Source organism: Lytechinus variegatus, chromosome 5, assembly GCF_018143015.1.
Source record: "Lytechinus variegatus isolate NC3 chromosome 5, Lvar_3.0, whole genome shotgun sequence".
In the NCBI taxonomy this organism is placed as follows: Eukaryota; Metazoa; Echinodermata; class Echinoidea; order Temnopleuroida; family Toxopneustidae; genus Lytechinus; species Lytechinus variegatus.
This window is the reverse complement of record NC_054744.1, coordinates 25414258-25439495: the sequence shown is the minus strand read 5'-3', so window position 1 is coordinate 25439495 and position 25238 is coordinate 25414258. Positions and strand designations below refer to the sequence as shown.

At 37.2% G+C, this 25238-nt stretch overlaps 2 protein-coding genes across 2 annotated transcripts in view; both read right to left on the bottom strand.

Moving 5' to 3' along the window:
- Positions 1-8865, bottom strand: part of LOC121415807 (sodium/potassium/calcium exchanger 3-like) — a 41771-nt gene extending 32906 nt beyond the window's left edge. Inside the window, exon 1 of the mRNA XM_041609138.1 lies at positions 8386-8865. Coding sequence (XP_041465072.1) covers positions 8386-8617 — 232 coding nt within the window. The 5' untranslated portion in view covers positions 8618-8865. The remainder of the gene's footprint in view (positions 1-8385) is intronic.
- Positions 8866-21294: 12429 nt separating this feature from the next.
- The window catches only part of LOC121415805 (ubiquitin-conjugating enzyme E2 Q2-like), a 31968-nt gene continuing 28024 nt past the window's right edge, over positions 21295-25238 (bottom strand). The window contains exon 10 of the mRNA XM_041609137.1: positions 21295-23689. Within this exon, the coding sequence (XP_041465071.1) occupies positions 23658-23689 (32 nt within the window). The 3' untranslated portion in view covers positions 21295-23657. The remainder of the gene's footprint in view (positions 23690-25238) is intronic.

The following is a 25238-nucleotide window of genomic DNA, read 5'->3' as shown; positions in this document are numbered from 1 at the left end:
TGCCAGAAAATAATCTCGACGTTGGTCAATAGTTTGCCAGGAGAGTTGATTTATCAATGCATTCCCGCTCGCAATTTGATAGTCAGAAATTCCAGATACATATCTGGCAGCTCTTTTTTTTTGCGATCTGATTAGGGGCAATTTGTATAGTAGGCTGCTGGACAGTTATCATCATCCTATTGAGAATGTAAAAAAATAGTCTCTATCATCCCCACAGAACATAAATACACAGAACAGAGATATCGTCATGCATGTTGACCATCATAATAATAGGATGACCTATAAGCATATATAAGTAGGTAAAAGTATTTCAAACAGCTAAGTGAACTTTTCTGTAAGTCATATAACAACGACCACCAAGTTGGACATCATAAAAGATGATTAATCTTATTTGGAATCTAAATGGACAGCAATACCATTATCCTAAACTGGAGTCGAAAACAGCCTGACTCTCTGTTATTCCAGGATAAGACTACATGTAATAGAACAAAGATATCGTCATGCATGTTGACCATCACGAGATGATAATGTAAGGACCTATAAGCAGCTGCAGATTCATTAACGTTTGCGAAGAGGCAATGAACTGTATCTAAGTATGTCAAACAATGATTATCATTTTAAGCATCATAAAAGATGGTTAGATAATCTGATTTGGAATTTGAATGAACAGTATAATCATTATCCCAATCAGAGACAAGAGTCATTCTCGCTATCATTCTAGAATAAGACTGAGTCTCAATAGAAAGTACATGGAACAAATAAATACCGCTATGCATTTCAAACATGGCAAAATAATGATGCAAGGGAGGTCAATAACTAAGATGAAACTTCAAGAAGATTATCAAATTTGAATCGGAGTGGAAATAGGTAGTTATTATTCATCAGTTATTATTGTTCACGATCAAAACAACAACAACAGCAAAGTTCTTAGAATATTCAATTTTCAAGTACCGTGAAATCTCTCCCCCCCCCCCCAAAGAAAAGAGCTTCGCAATTGTATGTATTGTATGTATTGTATGTATGTATTGGGATGTATTAAATCTTGTTTGTAAACGTAAAATCAGGATTTAGTTCAGTCTGAACCCTAAGGCTGGGTACACATAGAAGTATACGATACTCTATTCGCAATACGCTATACGGGTATGGCGGGTCACATAAAGGTAGCACGCGTGTCCTACTTTAATATTCAAAATGGATACTTTAGACGAAGTCACCTCTGCAAATTATTAAACTTCTATTTAATACAACTTTTAATGATTTTTTTTTAAATGGTGTTAGTTCAGCTAGTCCGTCGAGATGGGCTTATTTGAGCCATATGATTTTACAAACTAAAAACTAACATTTTATTTTTTTGGGGTGGGGGGTTGAGGAATGTTATTGGAAATACTGCAGTTATGTTTCCAAATTTATATTTTAAGATTTCAAACCTGTATCAGCCTAATTGATTTTATCAATCATTCCTATTTTTGCTTTGATGACGTCATTTTTAGGGGGGAGCTTGATTCTACTCCCCCATCCCAGCTCTGTGAAATGAAAGCAAAAGTGAAATAATAAATAAATTACTTTATAAACAATATTTTCTTGAATGAAATCTATTTCCACATTATTATCGACTTATTATAAGAATAATAATTAAGTAATTAATTAAAATCATGACTCAGCGATACACAATGTTGTTGTTGTTCGCTTGGGTTTTAAGGCGCGTGTCATTCAGATATGAATATTTACAACAACATAGCTAGAATAGATATGAATATTTACAACAACATAGCTCAAGTAGCCTTCGCTGCGGACATTTTTGACCTTTTATCTTCAGTCATTTCAAGGTAAAAAAAAGACAGAACGAAAAATGCAGAGCCCACATAAATCACACAGCATGTGCATGAGATAAACTCTGAAGTGTTGGATAACTTAAATATGACGCATGTGCTAAGAAATTCCAATAAAACGAGTACCAAGAAATCACTTCATTTGAACTTGCCTCATTTACCCAACGCACACAGTAAATATTATAGGAAAATTCAGAACACCACCTGCCACGTCTGTATATACGCTGCACGAAAATCGAACAAGTACGATTCCTACTATACTATACTATACGCAGCTATACGGCATTTTCGTATAGTGCCCTCTCATGTGACCCGGTATTAGGAAATCCTCCCGGTGGGGTCACTCAGCCGCAGAGGGGGACACGTATGACCGTTACCACAAATGCAAGTGACCCCCTATTGCAGTCAATTTCAAGGACATTTTGTGAAATTTACCCCCCTATTTTCACGCAAAACAAGGACAAAATTGCCATAAAATGGTACCTTGAAACACCCCTAATTATAAGATTGTAAGGACACTTTTGCCCATTTCGCAAATTTACCCCTATTTACCGTATTTCAAGGACGGCATTTAACACCCTTTCCTCATTAGAGGAAATTGCAACACAGGCGTCAGAGTGCTCAGTCCTTAAAGATGACCAAGAGCCAAGTCATACTGATACAAAAGAACTTTATTTTTCTTGAAAAATAAGAAAAGTAACGGTAGAATTCTTTGTAAAAATAAATGTAGAGTTGTCCATATAAAGATACAGAGCATGATGTGCGCGCCCTCTGCGGCTGGTGACTTGGTGACGGATTTTACTTCCCGTAATCGTTCTCCCCTTTTTCCTGACCCCTATTTCCATCAGATCGAGGACGGTCGGAGCACCCCTATTTTTACTACTTCGAGGAGTGTTCTGTCCGCGGACGTTCCTTGAAATTGACCCCTTTTCCCGCGATTTTGGTAACGGTCATGCGGTCCCCATGTCATATTGAATGACCCCACCGGGGAAATCCTATCGTTCGATTCAAGCTATTCGCATGCCCTCGAAAACGTGCACCGTATACCCGAATAGTATACTTCTATGTGAACACAGCCTAAAGGACTTGGCTATTTGATCTCTGCTTCCGTTAACGCGATCGCGCCGAAATTCGGCACCACATTCCTTACCACATAAACTACAAGACAGTATAAAAAAATCTGAAAATAATAACTTTTTATTAAAAATGAATAAAATATGCAAATGTATTCTTCAAAAACATTATTTATATATTGAACACTCAATTTCACTTCGAATCTTCTCCTCATCCATATGTATTTTATGTAATCTAATTTAAAGTTTTCCACAAAGAAAAATAGCAAATGCAAACTTTTCCCTTATGTATTTCTTTGTTTTTAGAAATTCTTTCTATATTTTTCTTTTTTGTTTTGTATATTTTTTTCAATGAAAATTATTACAGACCATTCAACAACTAAATCAAACCCTAAATTCATCAAGTAGACCAATTAGAATCACAAAGTAATCATCCTTTTATGAATTTCATCTCCCGTAGACTTTGTACACAAGTACAAAATGTCGCAAATTTGGTCTCAAAAGTTGGGCAAGACTTAAAAAAGGCATAAAAGCTTGCGGCGCTATCTTTTTGCGTTTTGGAAATATTGCGCGAAACATTCAGGGGCCATCATGGCCTCAGCTGGATCCACCCCGGCTATCAAAATTGTCTTCTCAATTAAAAAAATAAAAATAAAATTGAAACTGATCATTATCATCAGTATATTAATATGGTCAGTCACATTAAAACTCCGAGATACTCTGTCAACGAGAAACACGTGCAAAATGTGTACTCACTAAATAAATTATGTGTCTGTGTGAGTGTGTGCAAACGTCGTTCTAATTCATACAAGTACTTTATTTTGTCAATTATTAGCTTGAAATCGACTATATTTATATTCAGTGTTGATTTTGCTTCTGAAAGTAAATGTCAGGATTGCGTTTCCCTTTTCCTTCGACTATAACACGACAGCCACCTGGTGTACGTTAATGATGACAGAAAATATTCGCAAAGCGTAACACACCATTTAATGACGCATGATAATAATAATAAGACTAATAATAATAATAATAACAATAATAATAATGATAAATATAATAATTATGATAATACCGATAATAATAAAATCATAATAATGATAATAATAAAATGATAATAAACATAATAATAATAATAATAATCGCAATATCATTAAATCGCTGATGGTAATAATAATGGACATTAATAGCGCCATTTCTATATAAATATTCCCGGGCGCACTATTGTTATTTCCCAGCATCAGCCAGAGCTGTGCTCCCAGCATTGTCAATGAATACAGCGGGGTATCAATTCACCTCACCTGGGTTGAGTATATTTCGATACGGGTAAATTTCTTGCTGAAAGAAAGCAGGCCATTACAGAGATTCAAACCAATGACCTTTTGATTGAGAAACGAGAGTCAGAACCACTAGGTTTACTGAGCAAAATGGGATAGATGGACAAAAGTGTAAGTAATGAATTTAAAGGCAGGTCTCTTTATAGAAATCTGGGGCCTGTCTTACAAAGAGTTGCAATTGACCCGATCGATCGCAACTATGGAAAGCCAGTAAAGTCAACAACTAATAGACATCTTTACTCCAATTTTTTTTTCTAGATACGTATATTCATACATTCATCGCTTTCTTAAAAAATCGGTGTGTTCACCTTTGTTTACAAAGGACATTTTGCAAATTTCCTGTAGAAAAATTATGACACCGATGGATTTCCATAATTCCCCTCTAATAGGATAAAACATAATAGGACATGATTACATTCTTCATAATATGGATCGTAAGTCATGTGAAAACACAGGAGAAGCAACATGCCATGTTTGGTCACACGTCCATGGATAGAAATCTGTCCCCAAAGGTAGGGGGGACCAGGGCCTGGAAAATTTGAAAAAAAAGGTTATCACCCAAAATGGTAAGGCAATTTTAACCCCAAAATATTGACAAGCAAAAAAAAAAGTTTTCACCCAAAATGTAAGGTCATTTTAGTCCAAAATACATGTATTATTACAATTGTGAAGTGATGTATTTTTCTCCATCATAACAGACCGAAAAATAGTAGGGGGACACCCCTGGGATTTCCGCCCATGCACAGGGCCATGAATCAAAATGTCAAATCATTACTACTAAAATGTATGCTTTTATTCAAATCGGAAAACGATGCAGAGCATATCAATTCCCAATACCGTCACTTCACAGCGGGTAATGAAAAGAATGCATTATCGTGGTTTAAAAACAACTACCCATGCATCGTGCACGCATGCATGAAAATATTTTGTAATGAACAAATCGGACAATGCATTTTGCAACAGATGGAACAAAACGTTATTCCATTTGTCATCTGTCCTAAAATCGTAATCATGTAAATATTTTCAAAAGTATATTCAGGCGTAAGGCATGACAGTGCGGTGCGATTTACTTTAGAACACCATCGGCGGATCTACGGAGGAGGGGATCTACCCCCCCCTCCCCCTTGGGCTACCAAGTAAATAAAGTAATATTCTCCATTTGGTGCCAACCATTTTGTAGTGAAAGCCTTTTTTCAGTGTTTTTTTATTTGCTTTTCAAATTTCTTGGTACCAAAACGACTTTCATTTGGTCAAAGCCTTTTTTCTTTTGCTCGCTTAATTTCTCAGTCAAACCCCTCCTTGCCAAGGAAAAAAAACTAGTTCCGTCCCTTTACATAATATTGAACTAGGGAATCATTCGTTAGGATGCATCACGGTAAATACTGGTAATAATACACGTGATATTACTTCCGATATCACAATATCATGTGTTTCCTGAATGGTATGTTCTGAAGAAGAGCCTTTGGCTGATATACGTACCGTATCGAAATAAAATAAAAATTATGTCACAACATTTTTAAGTGTTGATTTATGATGAAATAAAAATCATGGCAAAATTAATATACTAAAATAATACTTGATCATCAGTTTGATGATACAATTTTGTAAGATGCTCATTAGTAAGTTGTTCTTTTGATAGTAGATCCTCCATTTCCTCAGTTATAATTTTTACAAAGAGACAGACAAAAAAAATTCACATGAGCCTACTTATTTCCTCGCATCATGCATCATATGCTGAATAATTCGGGTGTATCGTATTAGATTTCCATTTGCCTTTTCATGTTACCATTATTGCGTAACAATGAAGATTAGCTTGAAAAATTAGTCGTATGGTCTCCTGTCATTTGGAGGTCTGGGTAGTGTTTCATGAAAAGACATGTCGGACGTTTTGTCCGACAAGACTTATTTTATCCGCCAGTTACCACAGGAACTGTGATTGTCAGCCAATCAAAATCAAGAAAAGCTGTCAGATCTGACAACTTGTCAGACAAAGATATTGATGAAACGCTACCCGGTTTACTAACGAATGTCATTATATAGGCAAAAAAGACGAAGTGTCTTTTAACCTCAATCCCGTCAGAGGCTTGCCCGGTAATATACAGTGCGTATCAAAAAAAAAGGTTTGTACATTTGTAATATCCTGAAGATTTTCCTCATTTTAACATTGGTACATATCCATTTAAGCAAATGACGATATAACTGTCGAAAAATATTTCCGCATGAGTGAGCACCACTTACTTTTGAAAAGTTAGTGAAAAATGATTTGCGCAGAACTTTGAAATAGTTATGCGAATAAAAGTAGACCTTAATCATGAAGAACACGTGAAATTTAGCTAATAAAATTGATTTGAAGATATCTTTTACCTTTTTTAATTTGTTTCTTTGCCCAATACACTTTGAAAAGTTAATTGCGCCCCACCCCACTCCCCCACACACCGATGCCATCGTGACGATATTTGCTTTACACTGAGTAGTGATTTACATGAAACAGCTGAGACTTGATTTTCATTTTGTTAATCATTGTCAAGCTCGGAAAAAGTGTGGAGAAACAACTATTACATGAAAATGAAATGTAAACCAACATTAAATGATAAAAATTTAGCGAAAAAATGCTGGAGATGTCTGATATAAACTTTTGTTCAGATTCAGTTATATCCTCAGATCCAGCTGGCAGAAAAATGGTAAAGGTTGTGCTTACAGTGCTCACTCAAGTGTAACATTCTGTCAAAACTCTTACTTTTATTGGAAAGATGATACCCAAACCCAACATTATATGTAAAAGAATTACCCACATCTTGTATATTTTTTAATTCCCAAGGCTTTTTCAAAGTGTAAACTTTTATTGATATACGCACTGTAGATTGAAGCACTTTACTACGTTGCATGATAACAATCTGTTGTATTTTGATTGCACATGAGCAAAATAAAGGAACGCCTATACGAATTTTATGACAGATTCAAGGATTTTTATTTTGATTGATTATCTGCTGCTTCAGTGGTACCTATATGAACAAATCTTTATTTATTAATTAGAATAATGACAATAAGATCCCCTCCGATTTATATACAAGTAATTCATAGGCCCTATGTATAAGTGCACTCTAAAAAATGAAGGGCTAATTTAGTTCTTAAAGAGCGTTTATAGTCACTGCACTTCAGAGTGCTGATTTTTCTGGTTGAAATTTGAACTAGACAAATCAGCACTTTGAAGTGCAGTCACGCTCTTTAAGAGCTAAATTAGCTTTTCGTTTTTTAGAGTGTGCATTACTATACAACAGTGCAAAGGAGTAATTATAATTAGGTTGTTTAACGTGAAATATGTGATTTAAACAATAATAGTAGTAGAATAGAATAACAATGACACGGGAGATAATAACAACAGTCTGCTGCTACTATCACATTTCACGCTCCACTTTGCAATTAATAATTAGGACTACGCAGTTTTCCACTTCCATGCAAACTATGGTAAAATGATAATAAGTATTGCATTATTTGTATTGAACTGTCTTAACTGGAGAGATATCGATTGCCTTTGGATGACACCATATGTTCCAGTACAATTATAATGATTTTCCAGGTCTGATGTATACCATGCATATTCAGCGTTTCAGAATTGTGCACCTTTGATTATTTGATCATTTTGATAGGCTATATCTATCTATCTATCTCTCCCTCTCTCTCTCTCTCTTTATATATATATTAATAGTAATGGACGGTGTAAAAGTTGATTCGATTTACGGTGGATTTTCAAATCGCATTAACCAAACGATGTATATGGATAATAGTGCAGAACCACCTGAATGGAAAATGCAACTGAAATGAGTGAGTCCTTTGAAACTAAAAAATAATTTTGTTAAAAGAAAAAATAGAGTTACACTATGGCTGGGTGCACAATATCCTGAAACCTACAATCTATCTCCTATGTCTTATTGCAAGGTTTGAAATGGAAATAATCGAAGCAAGATATGGCAATGAATAATGAAATGTATTTCTACAATACTACGGGGTGGAGAGCCCGAGAGGGTAAAAAAAAATCCGAAACTACCAAAAAAAAATAATAAGGGACATCAATGGTTGCATAGAAAGGAATTAAGAGCTCAACAAATGAAATCAAAGAGTTGAGGGATTGAATAAAATAAGGTGACTCACCTGATCGCAACGACCGCTTAATCACATCCTCATCATACCGAGTTGGGATGAAGATATGATTATTGAACAGAGAAATAAAAACAAGTATTGGTAGCAGTAAGGCACAAGTAGCAGCAAGATAAGAACAACTATCCCTTTTCAACTTCCTACGACGTTTGAGAAAGGCCCGCCATCTTTCTATACGTCCGTAGATTGTGGGCGAGGAGATGGCATCAGTTCTATTCATAACCATGGTGACTAGGGATGATGAGCGAGATGATGTTTACGTTAACAGGTGTACGGGAGAACATCTGTTGGGCTACGGGAGCGAAGATCGAAGAATGCTGTGTCTCCCCTTGCGCCTAGCTGACTTTGATCGACGGTGGAGAAATGCAGGAGAATCATGAGCTGTCATCCATATCATTTCCCTATCCATGTATCATGAAACAATCACTGAGTTCTCTTAAGTCACCCGGGCTGAGCATTTATTTTCTGTAACTTCTAAGCCATTTTGCGTGAGTGCCGCTCGCTTTATGCATAGAAAAGATGCACATGAGTGCGTTCATCCGCCGCCTCTCATGCACGTGCTCAATAAACAACTGTTCGCCATTTGCGGCGTAATTTTGTGTGTGGGGGAATGATGTACCGAGGGACAATGAGTGCAGTGAGTGTGGGTGGGTGTGTGAGGGATGTAGGGGTGGGTGATTGGAGAGGGACGCGTGTGAATAAAGGAATGGGAGTTAGATCGGTGGCCAGTGTAGCATTTTGACTCTTCAATTCACGCTAATTACTTGTTCTGCAATATGCACATCACAATGGTTAAACCAAGTTAAACAATAATTTGTCTAGGTATTTGATCATAGGGGAAAATGAAAGAGCCAGTTCATTTATCAAAATGACTGTGCATTCAAAATAATTAAAATGACATGAGAAACGTGTGTTTTCTGTTCCTGATTGCAAATTGAATGGATGTTACATTTATATATAAACCTAGGAAGAACTTATTTTGACACTTGAACATTCATATGATACAGCTAGCTACAGGCTGCAGGAGGGGGGGGCAGTGGCGTAGATAGGATTTTTTTTCCCGGGAGGCACTTGGTGGTCCTTGCTTTTTTCAGGGGGGGGGGCACCGGCTATTTTTCCGGTGTGTGTGTATGTGTCACAAGGGCGGATCCGACTTTGGCCAATAAGGGGCGGGGCCCGAAATTATCTTCACCTATATTTTCCCCGGTCAGTAACTTCTTAGTTTTATTCTTATAAAACAACATAAACATGAAATAATCTCATACGCCTTATGAAAAGTGCGAGCGCGAAGCGCGAGCATTTTTTTTAACTTTTATGTATTTTTCCAGAAAATTTAATTTTCTGGGCAATGTTATGTGTGATCCTGAACAAGATTCGTATGTTACAAGATGGTTACTGCGAACGCCAATATATTTAAATAATGCGAGCGCGAAGCGCAAGCAATTTTTTTTGACATTCCGACCTAAAAATTGGCCATTCCAATTTTTGTATTAATAAATGGGACAGGTATGTAACTAAACAATTGATGCGAGCGCGAGAGGAAGAAAATTTAGATTTTAGACCTATAAGCGGGACATTCAATTCATATTTTGTAAACCATAACTAGGATATAGTCAATTGGGTATGATTAATAATACGATCGTGAAGCGTGAGCAGACAATTATTGATATTCTGATGTGAAACTGGATAATTTAAGTACATTTTAAATAAAGAACGTGCAGGCTATCGCGCATGTTTTAGATTAAGACCTAGAATCTGGGCATTCTGAATACATTTGTTTAATGGAACATTAGGGAACACACATAGACAATTATGAACTTGGCAAATCAAACAATGTGACCACGCAACGTGAGCTTAAAATGCTGATATGTAGACCATAAAATGGACATTTTACAGACCACTTCAATTTGTAAATGAAAAAAAAATGAAAGCTCGATGTCCGAGCTAAAATATGTTTTGTATTTTGACTTCAAAACTTGCCTCATATCAGGCTATTGAGCAAGATATGAATCTCATCGTACAGGCAATTCTGGCACGAAGCGCAAGCAAAAATTTTGTATAGTAACATGAAAGATTTGTTTTTTAATTGCAAGTCTTCCCCTCTCATTATTTCATTCACTTGTCTTCCTCCTCTTATTTTCCTCTTCTTTTTTTTCTTCTGTCTTTCTTCTTTTCCTTCTTTCTTCTCTTCTTTCTCCCCTTTTCTTTCTTTTTTTGTTCTGCCAATTTTTTCTGGGGAGCACACCAAATCTCAGGGGGCACGTGCCCCCCAGGCCCCCCCCCGTAGCTACGCCAATGGGGGTTCGGTTCGTTGGGCTAGCTTCAGCCAGCATTTTTTTCCCGACCCCCCTTCCAAAAAAAGATAAAAGGAAGAGAGAAGTACGATATCATTTTTCTGAATGTCAAAGTCTACCACAAATTCTGTATTTGTAATAAAAATGTCAAAATTTTGCTTGTTTGCTTCGCTTTCTCACAACTTTTTGATAAATTTTGTCCAATTTGCCATATCTAGCCCCCTCAAAATTTCTGGCTCATCATGACACCGCAAAAATATGAAAATTACCTTCTGATTGTGATTTTTATGCAATGTCAGCCCTATAAAGGCAGTGGCGTACCTAGGATTTTCCACAGGGGGGAGGGCAAAACCGTTCGCCAAAAATTTTGAAAAAAAAGGTCTTCAATCGCAAATAAAGGATATTGTACCAGGAAAAAAGTGACAAGCAAAAAAAAAAGAAAGAAAAAAAGGTCTTCAAGCTCGTCAGGGGGGGGGACAGGGATAGTCCTTTGCATGGGTTGTGACTCGTCAGGGGGGCAGACTGCCCCTTGCCCCCACCCCCCCCCCTCGTAGGTACGCTAGATAAGTGCCTAAAGGCATATTCAAAACCATTCCGCGGTCCCTGTGATATTTGTGATGATATAAATTACGAAAAAAATGTAAATTCTGATAAAATCCGATAATAGTATCCTATACTGTAATACAATTAGTAGTAGTTTATGAAAGCATCATGACAAGGTTGGCAAGTATAATACCCATGACATAACATCCGTTACGCAGTCGTTTGTAATTTATTGCGATTTATCTTTCGATATCTAGCTTGAATGGTTTCGATTAGATTTTATTTAAGTAATTGCATGGATTGATGGCCGTTACAAACTCTTTTTCTCGTTGGCCAGTGATGATTTGGCTTTGAAATTAGAACAAGTATATCAATATCATTCAAACTATAAACATCTACAACGAAATCATTTGTAATCTGCATTCATAATCGGATCTTTGAATTGATGGTCGCTGAAAGTGGAAACGTAGTGTGCAGCTTCCCCCTTTTTTTTCTTTACTAAAGGTCTGGTCACAACGCCCGAGCGTTGTTGGAGCGGTCGTGGAGCGGAGAGAAAAAAAATCATCACCGCTCGCTACCGTTCACATTTTCGATTTCGATTTTTGTTTTCGATTTTTCCCCCAGTTTTGTGAGCGAAATTCGACGCTCTCTCCCTACCGCGGTCGTGGAGCGGTAGGGAGAGAGGGTCGAATTTCGACAACGCTAGTCACCGCTCACAAATTTTGGGGGGGAAAAAAATCGAAAACGAGGTCGTTGCCTTAGCGGTGCACTGCTGAAGCCAGCGTAGCTTTAACGTTGGTTTAACGGTGGCGAGCGGTCGCGGGCGTTGGTTTAGCGGTGACTCGAGCGTTGATAGAGCGGAATTCTGCGCATGCGGGCGTCGGCTCGACGGGGCCAATACCATGGTCACATTTACTCTACGGCGGCCGTACGGCGAGTCGAAAACAGCCCTTTTGTTCATTTTTATACAAACCACCTCTATGTATAGCTCGTACATGAAATATGAAAACGGCTGTTTTCGACTCGCCGTACGGCCGCCGTAGAGCAAATGTGACCAAGGTATTAACAATATGATCATGATGACAAAGAGAGTGTACTATTTATGCAGCTATTGTACTCGCCACAATTACTCTGGTAGACAAAAGTGCATCATTTCATTGCTAATATTTAACAATGAATGGATGAATGCACCGTTCCAGCAATCCCGTGTCCGCTTGGAAAACTATGGAAGCTTAAAAGTGCCACCGAGATGTTGAGATAATTATCTTGGGAAGTCAACATCATGATAGCAAAAGATCAGATGACGAGATCCCGGATCTCATCATGTCGACATCTTTTAGAAGAGATGATCAGATGACAAGATCCCGGTTCTCGTCATGTCGACATCTTGTAGAAGAGATGATTAGATGACAAGATCCCGGATCTCGTCATGTCGACATCTTGTAGAAGAGATGATCAGATGACAAGATCCCGGATCTCGTCATGTCGACATCTTGTAGACGAGATGATCAGATGACAAGATCTTCGATCCATGATCATATCATCTGATCATCTCTCCTAAAAAATGTAGTTATTATTATTATTTGTTTGGCGTCACCTGTGCCTGGGAGGCGAAAAGCGAACTGAATCACTGTGACCCGCAGGTCTCTCCTCCCGATATAACTGATTGGGGGGAATGCAGGTGGACCACTACACCGGGGTTTCCCCCTACTCTTATACGAATAGTGCAATGGGTTCTTAACGTGCAAAGGTGGTGACTCTCCTCTACACGGGGCCTCCATTTAACGTCCTATCCGAGGGACGGAGTGTTTTCCATTGTAACATAGCCTGCATCTATGAAACATGGGAGAGACGTTTACACACAACGCACTGGCTTCAGTCATCCGCCCGGGGTGGACTCGAACCCACGATCTTTGGTTCGACGGGCAGACGCGTTACCGACTGAGCCAACACCGCTCATGACGAGTTACGAGATCATGACATCTAATCATATCTTCCACTGGATGTAGACATGACGAGATAGAAGATCTTGTCATCTGATCATCTCTTCTACAAGACGTCGACATGACGAGATCCGTGATCTTGTCATCTGATCATCTCTTCTAGAAGATGTTGACATGACGAGATCCGGGATCTTGTAATCTGATCATATCTTTTAAAAGATGTGGACATGACGAGATCCATCATGATGTCGACTTCCCAAGATAATTATCTCAACATCTCGGTGGCACTCTTAAGCTTCCATAGAAAACGCTTACAACCGCTCCACCAAAGTTTGTAAACCGTTTAATCACCGGCCGGGCAACGCTGGCGAAGCAGCGGTTGTCCAGCGTTCAAAAAATTCTGCGTTGGCCTAGCGGACCCAAGCGTTCACGAACTTTCATCTAGCGGTGCTAAACTTTGACTGGACGTTGTTTGACCGGTAGTCGACTTTGCTTGAGCGGAAAACCGCCCGCTCCTCACCGCTCGCAATATTTCGAGCAGCTCAAAACTTTCGGAACGGTAAAAGGGACCATCGGCGTTGCCTTAACGGAGGCCAACTTTGGTTAAACGGTGGTGAACGGTAACGATGATTTTTTTTCTCTCCGCTCCACGACCGCTCCAACAACGCTCGGGCGGTGTGACCATGCCTTAACCATCCGTGTTCATTCTTGCGTGGGTGTGCGTGGGGGCGTGGGCCGAAAGATATCTTGAGTTGTGATTCATGAGAATGAGCCAGCAAACCAAACATCAGCGAACTGATCGAACCGGGAACTGGCCAGCATTTGTATGGGGCGTATGGTCTCGGGGGGGGGGGGGGCGGGGGCACTTCCGTTCACGAGTGGATACCATGCGCGACCAAGGGGTCTCGAAAAGCACCCCAAACACGAAATTTCCATATTCTGAAAATGTAATTCCAAGATGTCGATATTACAAGACTATGTTCCCCAGAATGGGTTAGGAACCTTGGGCCTGTTGCATAAATTTTTTTACCTGAGAAAACTCAGGTGAAAACTGACAACTAAGGTTAGTCTGATTTCTGCCATTTACTTTAACACAGGGCAAAAACTCCGGTAAAAATAACCTGAGTTTTCTCAGGTAAAAAGTTTTATACAACGGGCACCAGGCCAGATTTTAGTACAAGTAGTTGTCAATGAGGAATTGTTTGGTGTTACAAAGTGCGTCCAAGAAAAGGAAAAAAGAAGCCGTAATTCAGTGTGATTTTTACTGTCATGATTATTAATTTGCTTCATGAGATGTACATCAATGAAAAGATATGCTCCCCCCCCAAAAAAAAAAAATCCTTGGAACGATTTTTTTTTAAACCGGGGGTGCTTCCGAGTTAAAAAGGGCCTTCTCTATACACTTGTAAAAGGTGATCAGTTCCATTTCGCCTCTCCCTTTGGAAACAAGTTTGGCTTCCCCTGCATGTGAAATGTAGCGACGAACGAAACGACTAATCGCTCTTTCACACGGTGAAAAAAAAATCGTAATTTGAATGATTCCAGTGAAAAATAAGGCTTAAGACGAATATTTAGCACGTGCGAAACCTAACTAGAACATGATTAGAATCACGAACGCGAATCATGATTCCAATAGCAATCATTATTACAATGATGGTTCAAGATTCACGCATGAAAAGGCCCTGAGAAAAGTTTGAGATTTATCAGCCGTCGATTAGTCTAGCGTAGAGCATTCACCGTTAGACTGTACTACTGTCTCATGCTTTGTTGGGGAAACGAAATACCTGTCTTTCAACGATCCATCGAATTGGCAGAAATCATGCAACTTTTTCTCGTCCATGCCTCATTCATGTTTTACGCATGAGATCTGATATGGAAAAGAAAAATATGTGTATTTAAGTTATGAACCGTTTTTCCGAATAGAAAGCAGTAAAAGCCATAAAAACTCACTCAAAATCATAATTTGATCGTGCAAATGAAACTGTGCCACCACCACTTTCCCTTGTTCTAGGTCAGTCATGCGTGCATTATGAAATTTGATTCAAATAAACGGATAGAACTATATTTCCATTGATATACATCACATGAAGCAAATTTATGATTATGACAGCAAAAACTTTCGCTGAATTAAGGCTTTGTTTTTATTTTCTCGCACGCACTTCATAGGTTCCTGATTCTATCTGCTTGAAAATGGTACGAGCATCTCTGATTTGCACGACATCAAATGAAGACACGAAAATAAAGATAAGAGGTAATTTCATAAATACACATGACAACATTGATGCGCCATGTGGACTTTAATCACTTCATTTCATCATACCCCATTCAAATCATTACATTGTTGTCATCTTTATCATACTAATGCATCAAAAAGACACTTTTGAAACCACAATCCTCCAGAAAAAAAGAAAAAGAAAATGATTTGTAAAATATAGTTGAGAAACATGAGAAGAATTTTGGGACATGACAAAGTTTGGAGATTGGGTCATGGATAGAATGAGTAAATAGCATTTCAATGATAGCATTAATGTCTTTTTTTTTCAGTATCTAGGCCATGATGAGGGGTCACTGTACTGTTAAAAGCATGTTCACATACTACTTTTTCATCAATGACAAGACTACACAAACCATAATATGAAACCAGACCTGCTGCACAAATTGCATCCATGATCAACAACATAAAACAAATTGAAATGATCAGTATCAACGCGTCTTACAGGTGGGGTAACAATACGGTACAAAACGTGTACACGAAGAATCCCAGCAGTTTAATTTGCTTAATAACAAAATATGTGCAACTCTCCTACAGATTATTGACCTAGTCTATAGCAAACCATGAACTAAAGGTTACAACTGATTAATTAGTTACAATCGATTGGATCTCTTCATGCTACTGGTTACAAGATTAATTCACCTCATTTAGAATGTTGATCATCATTTGTCCTAATTTCAATCTGCAGGAAAAATAAAAATGTACGGGTTAGCTGAATTGAATGACAGGAAGTACATACATGTATATGTTCATCATCACGAAAACTGTTCATCAGTGGTGTTATTACACCAGTCAATGTTCTGAGCACCAAATGTCATTCCAGTTTAAAATTTATGGTGTCAATGGTATCAAAATAGCACATTCCTTTTGTTATTTCAGCACTATTCAGTGTTGTGTTCAAATATTATGGTGTATTTAACACTGAAGGGTGTTGTCTTTTTAGAACTGACACTGACTAGTTGTTTTTAACACCAAAGTTTTTTAACTGGAGTACCATCTCATGTGTTTGCACAAAGCAAGTAAATCAATACCTGTGTACTCTTGCTTACATGTAACACAATAACAGCACATCACATTTGCACTACATTGTATTCCCTTTCCAGTATATCAAAGCAAAACATTGCTTTTCCCATTAAATACTATATATTAATATTTCAATATATACTCATCAAAGAAAACACCTGAAGCCCTTAATACATAAATCTTGGCAATTGATCTACACTTGATTTGGATGCTTACACATATGGATCAAAGTAATCAGGTATAAAAATCAGCAAGACAAAATGGGTTAATGCTCTTTGTGTTACGATGCATTGATTCCTCCCTAACCAGAGCTTAAAGGTCAAGTCCACCTCAGAAAAATGTAAATTTGAATCAATAGAGAAAAATCAGACAAGCATAATGCTGAAAATTTCATCAAAATCGGATGTAAAATAAGGAAGTTGTGACATTTTAAAGTTTCACTTATTTTTCACTAAATAGTTAGATGTACAATTTGGTCACGTGCAAATGAGACGATCGATGATGTCCCTCACTCACTATTTCTTTTGTTTTGTATTGTTTGAATTATACAATACTTCATTTTTTACAGATTCGACAATAAGGACCAACTTGAGTGAACCATATAGTATTAAACAATGCTAATTCCACATGTTCAGGGAGGAATTAATCGTTGTTTCACTTGACAATGAGGAGAAAACTAGAACATTTCACATTTCATACAATAAAATACAAAAGAAATAGTGAGTGGATGTCATCATCAGTTTCCTCATTTGCATACTGATCAGGATGTGCATATAACTGTTTTGTGAAATTAAGCGAAATTTTATAATGTCATAACTTTCTTATCTTACATCCGATTTTGATGAAATTTTCTGTGTTCTGTTTGTTGGATTTTTCTCTTTTTTATTTGAATCAACTTTTCGTTGGGGTGGACTTGTCCTTTAACAAAACTAGCAATAACAATACTGATAGATTATCCCATGAAAAATGAATTGCCTAAAATATATGATTAATCTATTTTGAAAATAGATCCTGTAAAAATACTTGAAGTGTAGCAGTTTGGGGGGAATGGATATACATAAGAAAGTCAAACAAAAAATATTTCAAATGCACGACTTTATCTTTGTCGACATCATGAATTTTGCTATGCTCTAGAAAAAGCAAAAAAATATTTTCCTGAACCATAAAATATTCACAGTACAAAAAAATTGAAATATTTAAGGGCACAGGTTATACATGTATTTCTTTAGAACTTAGACAAAAACATGATGATACCAAAACGTACCTATGTTTAATGCATATTAAATCTTATTCATATGATCATATGCGGGCACAAGGTAGGAATATTTAAGAGGGTGGATTTTCTTTGCAAATGAACAATTTATTTCCCAAACATTTGTTTATACTCAACCTCCATATTGCACAAAACCTTACTGAGAGAGGAAGAGGGGGAAAACATTAAAAAACAATTATCATTATGCTTTCTACAAGGAAAGATTAGTAATAAATATTACATGGGAGATCTCTTGTAACAAAGTCTGTTGCTTGCAGAAGTACATATATTTCAACAGAACAATTATGTTGCTGAAAATCAGCTTCATCAGTTTAACAAAAACTTTTGACTTTCATACAACTTATTCAGATTTTCACAAGGAGAAAATGATTACTGGAGATATAGAAATGTTTTTTTCCTGAATAAATGACTTGGGGTCAATGTTTTTAAGCTTGGTGTAATAACATTCTATTCACTAGTAATCTAATGAAAATTATTCTATATAAATACTGACCGTATGAATATTGCTATTATTGTGTGTCTATTCAACTCTTACATATGGTGACAGGCAATTTTAGGAGGTATGAAAAAATAACTGCAATATATAAAGCTTTCGCAGGAGATACACAGAATTATACACCTGTATTTTCTTCCAGTTAACATAATAAAATTATCAAAGAACAGGAGTAATAAGCAAAAGAGTCAAAAGTATGAGTGATAGAGTATAACAAAAGTAGTTTGGGACTTATAAGGTATTAAATGTACTTGTAACATAATGTATTTGCAATTGGTTGTATAACTGATTTCGTCGTGTGTGAATGTAATGATGTAATTCACTTTAACTTATGTAAATTAATGCATCTACAAGTTGTATAAGATGATCAATGTAATATATAGTCTTCTTACATGTACATGTAATTTATAATTCATCTATGTGCAATATAACTCCAGCTTGGGTTTTGATTTTAAGCTAATAAATGTGCCTGTATCCAACTTAAGGTAAACAAATGCTAGTCGACCCTTGCCCTGACATATCAGCACACTAGTCTAATTCAATCACACATTCTATCACATGTAGGCAACCTCATACCCTTCACCTATTTATGAGAATGGGTCACAACGTTATATTTGTTGTGAATATTTCCTCAAGTTGTACGCTTCATGCCCCCAGACAAAAGCCAAAAACTGATCTTTTGACGCACCCCAAATTTGTGATAACATCAAATAATAGCGTGAAGGAATGAACTCTTGCACCTTGGATCATTCAATACAAACACATTGGCACCAACAACGTTACTTGTAATAGTCCCATTCTAACGGTTGTACTTGCACATGGAACAACACTGGCACCTGCATGCATGGTTGCCGATCATAGGGGGGAGATGGCGGGGGGTATATCCCAACCAATATTTTAGGTGGGGGGATGGCCTGTGTAACCATCCCCCAAACAGTCAAACATGAGAACGTTTTTAATGAATCATATGAAAAGTGTGATCACAAAGACAAGGAGGGAGTACTAGATGATCGCTAACATGATGTTAGCATTTGCTGTACAAATGTAATATGACCATTAATTTTTTTTTTCCTCTGAATTTTCTTATTTTTCATTGGTATTGAATGAAACCATTCATTTAAAAAATTGTTAGAAACAGATGGGTGGAGAAGGAAAAAAATCTTGGATGAAATGGAACTTTGCTATTGTTTAATTATATTTTTCCTCAACATGACATCACCCCTCCCTGCAGCCAAGCACATGGTATGTACCCTTTTGAATGTAATATGTTAGCATTCTTTGTCCAGGTTTATGATGTAAACGATGAGGATATTGTCCAAAAAGAAATCAGAATTGAAAAGTAAAAGGGTGTATAAAAGGATAAATAACAAATTGACAAGTCCTGAAAATGGCTAATTTTTCAGGTGAATTTTTCAAAAGTTTCAGCTCATGCTTCGTGCTTACATTATTGATCTTTCCTTGCATGTAAGAAGTACTTTGTTTTGTAGAAATTTTGTATTAAAAAGGTCAAAATCTTTGCTTGCTTGCAGCTTTCACTAATTTTCCCCTGAATCCTACATGTGTATAGCCCGTGGGGGGGGGTCCTTAGATCTCGGCTGTTGATCGCGGGATCGCCCATGAAGTTATCTCCACAATAGTCTATTGTACAAACATATTTCAATTTTTTTATTTAATCAATAAAGCTAATCAATGCATAAAAGCATAATTGCCTGTAAATCTTTTAGTATAGTCCTAAAACTACCTGATTTTTTATATTGGTGATAAATGGCGATATGACATTTTTTCTTATGCACTTTCTTGTTTTTTAAAATTTCTCAAGTATTTTTTTGGTTTTTTTCAAGGGAAATCATCAACAACACTATCAGTCATAAAATAACATTAAATCTATTGCCTTTAATCAGTAGAAATAAAAATGATACATAATTTATGAATTTTGGCTACAACAGTATTTGCATAGGATTTGTACATGAAATCACATTCTTGAGCAATTTCAGGTCTGACATGCACTAAAAGGTACCCCAATGTCGCGATTAAGTCTCGAAAGTTGCGCAAGATTTTGAAACAAAAAAGTCATGAAACGTAGCTAACTTTTCGTGTCACAGATTTATCATGAAAAATATAGAGAGGGGGCTGTTTTACCCCCATCCCCCCCATACCCTGGGCTGGACAGGGTTAAGCCATGTCTTACTCTCTAAAAAACTTAATCATACCATCAACCCTCCCTAAACCAAGAAAAAAAACCCTAGAGTGAACAATATTTTGTGTTAGTCATTCCCCAACCATGAACATCTATCGACACCCATGCATGAAGAAATATGAGGGTTTTGAACGAGACATCACACACAATTGTCGGAATAGGACAGGAGAGAATGTTGGAGAGGATAATGATATGCTGTGTATTAGTATGCCATAGAGGGCAGTATTTCATAATCAAAGGTAAAGCTTCATGCATTCCCTTACAGATTTTAATAGTAATCATCCTGTATTCACTAGCAGTAGCACTAGAGTGGCACTAGATATTCATTGTTCATTTTGTCGTTATTGATGTGTTAATGTCAGCTGTTGTTGCTGTATATCATTTCTGGGGCCCGTTGCATAAAACTTTTGCCATAAAATTTGTTATTTTCAATAACATAATTTTGTTTGCCAGTTTTTTTTGTATGGCAAAAGTTTTATGCAACCGGCCACTGGTCCCTTTTTTTTTTTTTGGGGGGGGAAGGGTGGATGCTGTCTCTTTTTTAATTCTCCTACCGGAACACTGAATAGAGATAAAATATAGTGTACACAGACCACAACCAAAGTATCACTGTACACTAATACTAAGCGAATGGAATATAAGCAGGATATCAAGAACGATTCTGTGGGGTGTGAAAACAAGTTTGAGTTAGGATTTCAAAGACCTATGAACTTTGCTTGTGGTGAGATGAGGATTAAAATTAACAATTGTTGTATTTTTCTTACATGCTTAGCTCACCATGCACCATTTTCCAAGAAGGAAGAAGCATGAGAAAGTCATCAAAATATTTAAGAAGACGTGTCAACACCAACTTTTTCTTGACTTGCTGATATGCTGCCAGCCAATAAGATGCAAGGATCTTCAGTAGCTTGTAACATTTGTAACGTACATGTAGTTCATGAAATACTTTCATGGACGTGATAAGCATTGAGAAGAGGATGGGAATGTCAGTGAGCAGCAAGCTGGAAAAGGGAGATGCTTCATGAAGTGATCTGTCAAGACCAATGCTTTAAGCTCCAGAAATCCTTGTATCTGTTTGGCATAGAATATTTGTCAATGAAAAATCCTAGATCACAATAGATGCTCTGAGAAATGCCCCCTAGCTGAGTGTATGGAGTAATGAAGCGCCTGTGTGAAAGGGGGCGTGTTTATCTCCATAGTTACAGGCTAATTAGCTATCAATTAATTGACTAACTTACCCCTACCCCTCAATTACAGTGGCTTGATTTCTTACATGTAACTTCATTTAGACAAAATATTGGTTGATTTCAGCTGATGAATTAGTTAAATGATTTCTATCAAGGAACTCTGGATCTGCAAGTAATTTTCATTTCGGAACTTTAGACACCATTTCATGAAAGGACTTGTCGGCCACTTTATATGACATGTCCTGTTTTATCAGACAGGCTACTAAAGTAACAGTACCTCTCAGCCAATCAGAATCAGGAAAAGTTGTCAGATCTGACAACTTATTGGACAAAAATATTGAAATGCTCCCCCGGAAAGTGCCGTCTTTACATGTACTTTCAGTGAGTGGAGCAGCTGAGCACAAACGGAAATCGTCTGTTTCATCAAGAACTTAAGAGTTGTAATCTAACCATTACAGTAATTACCATGGTAACATTGCTCAGCAGCCAGTTGAAATCAAGGTTTCCTAGACCATAATGGCATTGTTCTTTGTGAAACATGGGCTCCTGGGCTTTCAGCTTTCTTAAACCAAGATCATAATCGAAACATGATGATAAGGGAAGTTGAGCCTGATATGTGCTTGAGAATAAACCTGGTACTTGTATGTTTACTCATTGTTAAAGGTTAATATATGTAGCAACTAGTATAAAACGTGTCTCTTGAAGCCTGCTTCAAAAACGAAGAGACATACATGTAATCACCTTCAAATTTGCTTTTCGAAACAGTTCATCTGCAGAAAATACTGAGGAATATGTATGTGGCATTTGTATATCCCTTTTTCCCTTATTTCCAATATTTAAAGTGTACACATGCACAAACTCCTCAAAATTAGCTACAGAACATCCTCTAAAACGAATTGAGGGTAGTTTTATAGAAGGGTCTAGATGAAGGAGTCACACAATATTCATCTTGTATGAGAGAGGAATGGAGAAATACTTGGATTATCACTAGAAATATTTCTTGTGTACAGCAATAAAAGCTAGTCTACATATCAGTGGATCTATAAAAAGATGATTTACATGAGAAACTCACAAAAAATATAATTCTATTCATAATAATGATGATAATAGGTATTTATTTAGCGTTGTCCAGCAAGAAATAATATATTCAGAGGCGCATAATTGTCATAAATCCAGCTTGAACTCCTGCAGCACTGTGCTATATGCATCCAAGTAATTAATTCTGAAGGGGTATCCTGTCACCTCACCAGGGTTGAGTGCAGTATATTAATGAAGATGAATTTCTTGCTCTAGGAAGGAAATGAACACCATGGTTGGGATTTTAACCCATGACCTTGTTTGGGCAGCAAAAGTCCAAACCCCTAGACCATGATGCGTCCAGGTAAGAATCACGATTGAAATCATGATTGAAAAGGGAACGCTATGAAGTTGGACAACAAACAGTGCATGATAATCTCCAAAACACAAACGCAATCATTGTACAAATAACAGGAATTTTAATCCACAGGATGATTCAGTTGGTTGTGACTCCGTGTAGCGTTTACAAGTTCAAAGTATAAATCAACAAGCATGAATGATGCACATCCAAGTTTGGCTTGATACAAGTCTCAAATACCAGCTGATGAACTTTACACGTACTAACACATTATAAAAATAATAGCTTACGAATCCTTGTGTATGGTCACAATGTAAAAATCTCCTCCAAGCTCAGTTGGCACTATAATAATCACTCCTTTCTCGGTCTCAAGCTCTGCTTGATAAATAAATGCCACATACGCGGGGTCAGACTGCTTTCTATCTTGCTTCCAGGAATGGCAAATGTTATCGCTGAAAGTGCTCCACGCAAATTGTTTCCACGAGATGATAACGATGATGATGATGATGAGTTTACAAAATGCTGTATTATTTCACTAGTAATGTAATATCCATGTTCATAGTTTATCAATCAATGTCACAGTCTGCCACAAGAAAGGCAGTACACAGTCCAAGAAGTTTGTTATTCTTTGTAGATAAACTGTTTTTTGGCATTAAAAACAACATCCTAACCATCCTCCTTGGGCGGTGTGAACCATCCTAATGAACAAAACACAAGCATTTATAAAGATTGTTAGAAAATGCTGCATGTCAATGACAAATGAGATGTACGACAGACCTTTAATATCATATGTACCTTCAAGAGTCATTTTTCAATAAAATATCTGTTACTGTTATGATAAACTCCCGTAGGAACTCAGCAGGACAGCTGTTTGCTGGAACAATGCCAAGCTGGTATATGACCAATTTCACAGGAAACATTTGAAATGAATGATAAGACTTATCTGGAGAAGAAATTGTGACATCCCACTGTTGGCCTAGCCTATAATCTAAGCAGGGGTTGCAGCTGTTTTCTTTGCGTTTATGAGTCTGATGATATTACACGAAACGTCAGTAGTATGTCTGATGCCAAAGACTGCGCAGCAGCCACTGCCTATACACTCCGGTCTTGAGTAAGCTTTTGTTATCTTTTCATCGACCAGGATTCCATGCAGGTGTTTCGTTACAAAAAGCTACCACCGGACATTCATCTAATGGTCAAGTTTACACCTAGATCAGCTTCTACTTTAGCAAAAGGAATAGGTGTTTTCTTTTCCGACATGTTATGACTGTAGCAAGGATTTTTTCTCTTGGTTAAAACAGTTATTGCCATTTAACACTATCTAGGCCGGGGGGGCCTTGAAGGCCCCCCTCAACAATCGCGCAATATTTTCGCCGCGCGAAATTTTTTAACCGCGCCGCTCGCTAACTTTTTACTTTCAAGTCTTGCGCAACTTTTGAGACCAACTTTGCGTCACCCGGGTACGTGGTTCCGAAATTACGCAACATTATGTAAGTGCATGTCAGACCAAAAATTGCTCAAAAAACGTGATTTCGTGTCCTAAGTCAATGCAAATTGTGTTATTAACCAAAATTCATAAATGCATGATTATTTTTAGTTTTGCTGGTCTAAATGTATTTATTTTATGCTTTTTATGATCACAGAAGAGTCATAAGAAATTCCAAAAAAACAATATAATATATAAGAAAATGATTTGATATCGCAATTTTTTTCATGTACACTTGCTAAGAACACCACAAAGAATTTCCATACCAAGAATTAGTACATTTGGAGCTTTATTTAGGGAGTTACAGGAAAAATTATGATTTCTCATACTAATTACGCATAAATTAGCATAATCACTTAAAAGCAATTCGCATAAATCACTATGCAATCTTGTAGATTATGTCCCAGGCAACCTGCGTGCCAATTTTCGGCGCGATCGAGATCTTAGGGGGGGGGGCCTGGGAGGCCCCCCTGGCCATATGAACTCCCAAAATACCCCGGCCTAGATAGGGTTAAGAGACCATTCTAAGAGTGAGTTTGCAGGTCGCAAAGGGAAAGACAAAAGCTGCAAGTCTCCGTCGAATTTATAGGCTACTCGTTGCCCGGTACATCCAAAATTAACATACCATATTTCAAATATGTTGTCAGCAAATTTTATCATACAATTTCCTATTTAGTTTAAAATCTGAAATGGCCTAATAATACACATGATTATGTAAGGACTAATTGCCAATAACCAGACAATAACTTTTTGATCTAAAA